At 48.9% G+C, this 5054-nt stretch overlaps 1 protein-coding gene across 1 annotated transcript; it reads right to left on the bottom strand.

The window, feature by feature from the left end:
- Positions 1-2512: 2512 nt before the first annotated feature.
- LOC115183151 (shaker-related potassium channel tsha2-like) lies at positions 2513-4471 on the bottom strand. The gene has a single exon (XM_029744478.1). The coding sequence runs from the start codon at positions 4223-4225 to the stop codon at positions 2756-2758; it is 1470 nt and encodes a 489-aa protein (XP_029600338.1). The 5' UTR covers positions 4226-4471; the 3' UTR covers positions 2513-2755.
- Between the last annotated feature and the right edge of the window lie 583 nt (positions 4472-5054).

Below are 5054 nucleotides of genomic sequence, written 5' to 3'. Positions count from 1 at the left end.
GTTTATTTTGACAACGTTTCTACCACCACAACTCACCTCCATGTGTCTCTCCTGCAGCTGTCGTCTTCCCACATCCCAACTCCAGGAGGCGCTGTAGTCCAGGCATCTGCAGCAGTAGGCCGTCCCGTTGCATTGGCCAAGGGTCTGCTGATTACCAATCTGATTGGCTTCTGCATCTGTCATCTGCAGCATTGTCCCCGCCCTCTCCTCTGGGTAATCCAACCAACGGGGCGCTGAGTCAGTCATCCTGGTAACGTCTGTCAGAATCTATTCCAAAGGTTCTTTGATTCCACCTCTTTTAGCTGAGATGCAACACAACATGGCTGGTAGAAAGGGGATTGGGGGGTTTGGAGGGGGTTGGAGGGGGATGGAGGGGGGTTGGAGGGGGATGGAGGGGGGTTGGAGGGGGATGCAGGGGTTTGGAGGGGGATGGAGGGCGATGGAGGGGGTTGGAGGGGGGTTGGAGGGGGATGGAGGGGTTTGGAGGGGGATGGAGGGGGGTTGGAGGGGGATTGGAGGGGGATGCAGGGGTTTGGAGGGGGATGGAGGGCGATGGAGGGGGTTGGAGGGGGTTTGGAGGGGGATGGAGGGGGGTTGGAGGTGGATGCAGGGGTTTGGAGGGGGATGGAGGGCGATGGAGGGGGTTGGAGGGGTTTGGAGGGGGGTTGGAGGGGGATGGAGGGGGGTTGGAGGGGGTTGGAGGGGGATGGAGGAGGTTGGAGGGGGTTGGAGGGGGTTTGGAGGGGGTTTGGAGGGTGATGGAGGGGGGTTGGAGGGTGATGGAGGGGGTTGGAGGGGATTGGAGGGGGACGGAGGGGATTGGAGGGGGTTGGGGGGTTTGAGGGGGTTTGGTAGGGTTCAGGTAGTAGTCCACTGTAGCAAAGTGATATCGTGATGTCATATGGCATCAGAAGACCAGGTGACCTGAAATGTAGTCGGCCTGGAACGCAAGGTGACTTGTATAATGACGCTGTTGATATAAGTGGCCAATAAGCTGTTCATCCTTCTGCCTCGGACTCAGGGGAGGGTTTTTTAATCAAAGACAATATGGGTTTCTATTGATTCGGATATCAATACATTTCTACCTGCAGTATTAGGTCTCTGTCTGTCTCTGCTTTCTCTGCCTGTCTAGACTACACCATATATAACCATTCATCCCAGGGCGTGAAAATAGCTGCCCAAGTCATTTTCCTTATGATTTAAATTATATTTCTACATAACTCAAAATCGGTGCTGTGGAGCAGCATGAATCGGGTACAATGAAAACACCTGTCAATCAGGTCGTCAGTCAAATCCTTCCTTCCTCTAGTTCTATTTAACATCAGACAATAACATCTCTCCCCCCCCCCCCCTCAGAAGAGAACAGTCTGGAAGGTTGCTATAGAAACTAACCAGCTTCCACAAACTCGTCTGCAGTTCCTTAAACTTCTCCACAGAGCGGCGCTCTGGGTCCGGATGTACTCTGCACCTGACCGTCTGTCTGAACACGACCAGGTGCTCTTCTCGTTTCCGCCCCACCGGTTAAGTTGTTCAACGCATTCATTCATGCATCTGTAATATCTCAAGAAGAAGAATCATCCGAGAGACTTGATATTATTGAATGGTTGTTGTTTTTTTCTAGTGCGTTATTCGCTAATAGACCTCACTAATTATGTAGTTTTGGTGAGATTGTATAATAAAAATGTATAATAAAAATGTTGTAAACAATGTCAATAGCATCCATTTGATTCATTCGATTCTGATTCGATGCTGTTCGTTATTGATCCGTACCTATATATATATACATCCATGTTGAATAGTGCGGTGCGGTGATTTTAGAGGGTAATTGGGGGCTGTGCGGTTAATGTCTAGCCTCAATGGCTTGTCAAGCTGTGATTCTCTAGCGACAGACACTTCATTGGAGTGGACGTGTTGCTCCTAGAGGGACCCACACCAGTTAGACTACCGCGGTACCACTATCAAAGACAACCGCGTCTCCGCACGGATGGACAGACCTCCGTTTGGCCTGTTCCTCATCATAGTTGACAGTGAGGATAGAAGGTCTGCTGCCAGGCAGCGCTGCCCCGGTTAACCCTCTCTAACGGGTCTTAATGGAAAACGCTTTACGTGGATATGGTGTAAATAAAGAAGGGGGTTGTGGGTAGTCACTGGGTGACCTTGGGGGGGGGGGGGGGGGGGGGGTTATTAAGGAATTACAATGCCCTGTAGGTATAAGATTCATTCAAGTCATTTTAGAGAAATTGGTCCTAACATATTATATACCTCTTCAACACCAAACAGGCAAATCAATATGTAAACTTTTACAAAACGGAAGACAAAAAAAAAAAAAAAAAACCCGACACGCAATTAGTCTGAATAAATGAGACATTACTAAGAGAACATGAATAAAGTGCTACGATGGGAGATGGGGATTGGTTGATCAATGGTTGTTGTTTACAAGGCTAAATATAGCCTCATAATGATGTTTAGAATCTACAGCGAAGAGCTGCGCGCATAATGGAAGACTGTTTTCAGATTCATCCACAGCGTTATGATAATCTATTATTAAAACAATAATATCCTTCAGCATTATTATTAAAACAAGAGACGCCCTTGAAATAAGACAGAGCCAAACCTTCCTCTCGCCAGAGCGCAGAACTAGGGGATGTATGTTACTCACAGAAAGAAATGCATGGTTTCTCTGAATATCTTCCAAGGCTTTTGCCTGGGGTTTTTTTCCATTGCTGGGTATTTTTTTCTGTTTGCTCTCTACAAATCATACATTAGTGAGTTTCCCCGTGTAAGCTCTGTGTGGGCTGCAGTGCGCTTTGTGTGGGCTGCAGTTGGTATATTTCATAGAGTCAGCGTCCTCCGTGGCTATGAAATCCGATTTGGAAAGAGATGGTTGGCTGTCACTGTTTTTTAATTCACCGAAAGACGGTTGCCGTTGCTGGCCACACGTCACATGGGTATATTGGAACTGTTCTTCGTGCTCGGTCTCCCGGTGATAGAAGTAGTTAAAGTTGGACACGATGACGGGCACCGGTAACGCGATGGTGAGCACACCGGCTATGGCGCACAGAGAGCCCACGATCTTGCCTCCTATGGTCACCGGGCACATGTCCCCGTAGCCCACGGTAGTCATGGAGACCACAGCCCACCAGAACGCGTCGGGGATCGAACTAAAACCGGAGTCTGGATCGTCGGTTTCGGCGAAATAGACAGCGCTGGAGAAGAGGATGACTCCGATGAAGAGGAAGAAAATTAGCAGACCCAATTCTCTCATACTTGCTTTGAGTGTTTGTCCTAATATCTGAAGCCCCTTGGAGTGTCTGGACAACTTGAAGATCCTAAACACCCGGACGAGTCGGATAACCCTGAGGATGGCCAGAGACATGGCTTGCTGTCCGTTTCCTTGGTGTTCCGCCAACTCCAAACCCAGGGTGATAAAATAGGGCATAATGGCCACAATATCGATGGTGTTCATCATGTTTTTGAAAAAAGCAGGCTTGGAAGGGCAAGCTAGGAACCTGACGAACAGCTCGAAGGAAAACCAGATAATACACAGTGTCTCCACTATAAAGAAAGGATCTGTGAATGGATTGGGTTTCTTAGCGTTGTTAGTTCCATTCAACGACAGCTCAGTGTCCCAGTTTTTCTCTTTTTCATCCCTAAACTCAGGCAGCGTTTCCAAACAGAAGATAACAATAGAAATTAAAATCACCAGAACAGAGACGATAGCGATCCCTCTGGCTGGTCCTGAACTCTCCGGGTATTCAAACAGTAGCCAGACCTGTCGTTGAAACTCTTTTTCCGGTAACGGTCTCTCCTCTTCTTTTATAAATCCCTCATCCTCCTTAAAATTCTCAATCACATCTTCTCCCAATTGGTAAAATTTGATCTCCTCCATAAATATATCCAAAGGGACGTTGACTGGTCTCCTGAGGCGGCCGCCAGACTGGTAATAGTAGAGGATAGCGTCGAAACTGGGTCTGTTCCTGTCGAAGAAGTACTCGTTCCTCAGAGGGTCAAAGAAGCGCATTCTCTTCCTCGGATCCCCTAGTAAAGTGGTGGGGAACTGAGCAAGTGTTTTCAGCTGGGTTTCAAAGAGCAATCCGGAGATGTTGATGACAACGCGCTCGCAGCATTCCTGATCCGTCCGCTGGTCCGCCGGTTCGAACACATCTTGGGACAGGGCTGTTAGTGCCACAGTCTCATCGTGGTTCTCCCTGGGCACTACTGTCATGTTTCTCCCCAAAGGGCAACAGCTTCTCTCTCCAAAGACCCCGCTCAGTGTCCGTGTCCTACTTTCTCCCCCCCACCACAATTCTCCCCCTCTACTCGTGCGTTTTTTTTAGTCCTTCCGTGCTATTTTGTGACAAACAAGACCAAGCAGTCACTTGTGGAATGATGGAAAGGGCTCCGCTCTCTCTCTCTCTCTCTCTCGGTGTCTCCTCTCAGTGTCTCCTCTCGGTGTCTCCTCTCAGTGTCTCCTCTCTGTGTCTCCTCTCTCTCCGCGTCTCCTCTTTCTGTGTCTCCTCTCTCTGTGTCTCTCTCTGTGTCTCCTCTCTCTCCGCGTCTCCTCTCTCTGTGTCTCCTCTCTCTCCGTGTCTCGTCTCAGCCTGTTTTCTACTGATGGTTCTATTCCTTCTCTCACGTCTGCGGACGTTTTGTTTTTGTTTGCGTTTTCCTCCCTGTGCACAATGGCTTCTCCCATCCCCTTCCCGTGCACGCTGCTAGTCTGGACTATTGACTGTCACGTTCACGCTGCTAGTCTGGACTATTGACTGTCCCATTCACGCTGCTAGTCTGGTCTATTGACTGTCCCATTCACGCTGCTAGTCTGGTCTATTGACTGTCACATGCACGCTGCTAGTCTGGTCTATTGACTGTCACATGCACGCTGCTAGTCTGGTCTATTGACTGTTACATTCACAGAATTTAAAATAGCAGTACCCTCCCCACGCTGACGTGTAGACGCTCTCTCGCTGAAGAGAGAAAACACACATACATGCTTGGTCTCTGGATGGGACTCGACTCGATATATTAGAGCACATCTATTGACTGGAAACATA

The sequence above is a fragment of the Salmo trutta genome, unplaced genomic scaffold, assembly GCF_901001165.1.
Source record: "Salmo trutta unplaced genomic scaffold, fSalTru1.1, whole genome shotgun sequence".
In the NCBI taxonomy this organism is placed as follows: domain Eukaryota; kingdom Metazoa; phylum Chordata; class Actinopteri; order Salmoniformes; family Salmonidae; genus Salmo; species Salmo trutta.
This window is presented reverse-complemented; position numbering and strand designations above follow the sequence as displayed.

Excerpts from the sequence above, each read along its gene's own strand:
- LOC115183151 (XM_029744478.1), bottom strand. The coding sequence starts at position 4,225 with ATGACAGTAGTGCCCAGGGAGAACCACGATGAGACTGTGGCACTAACA.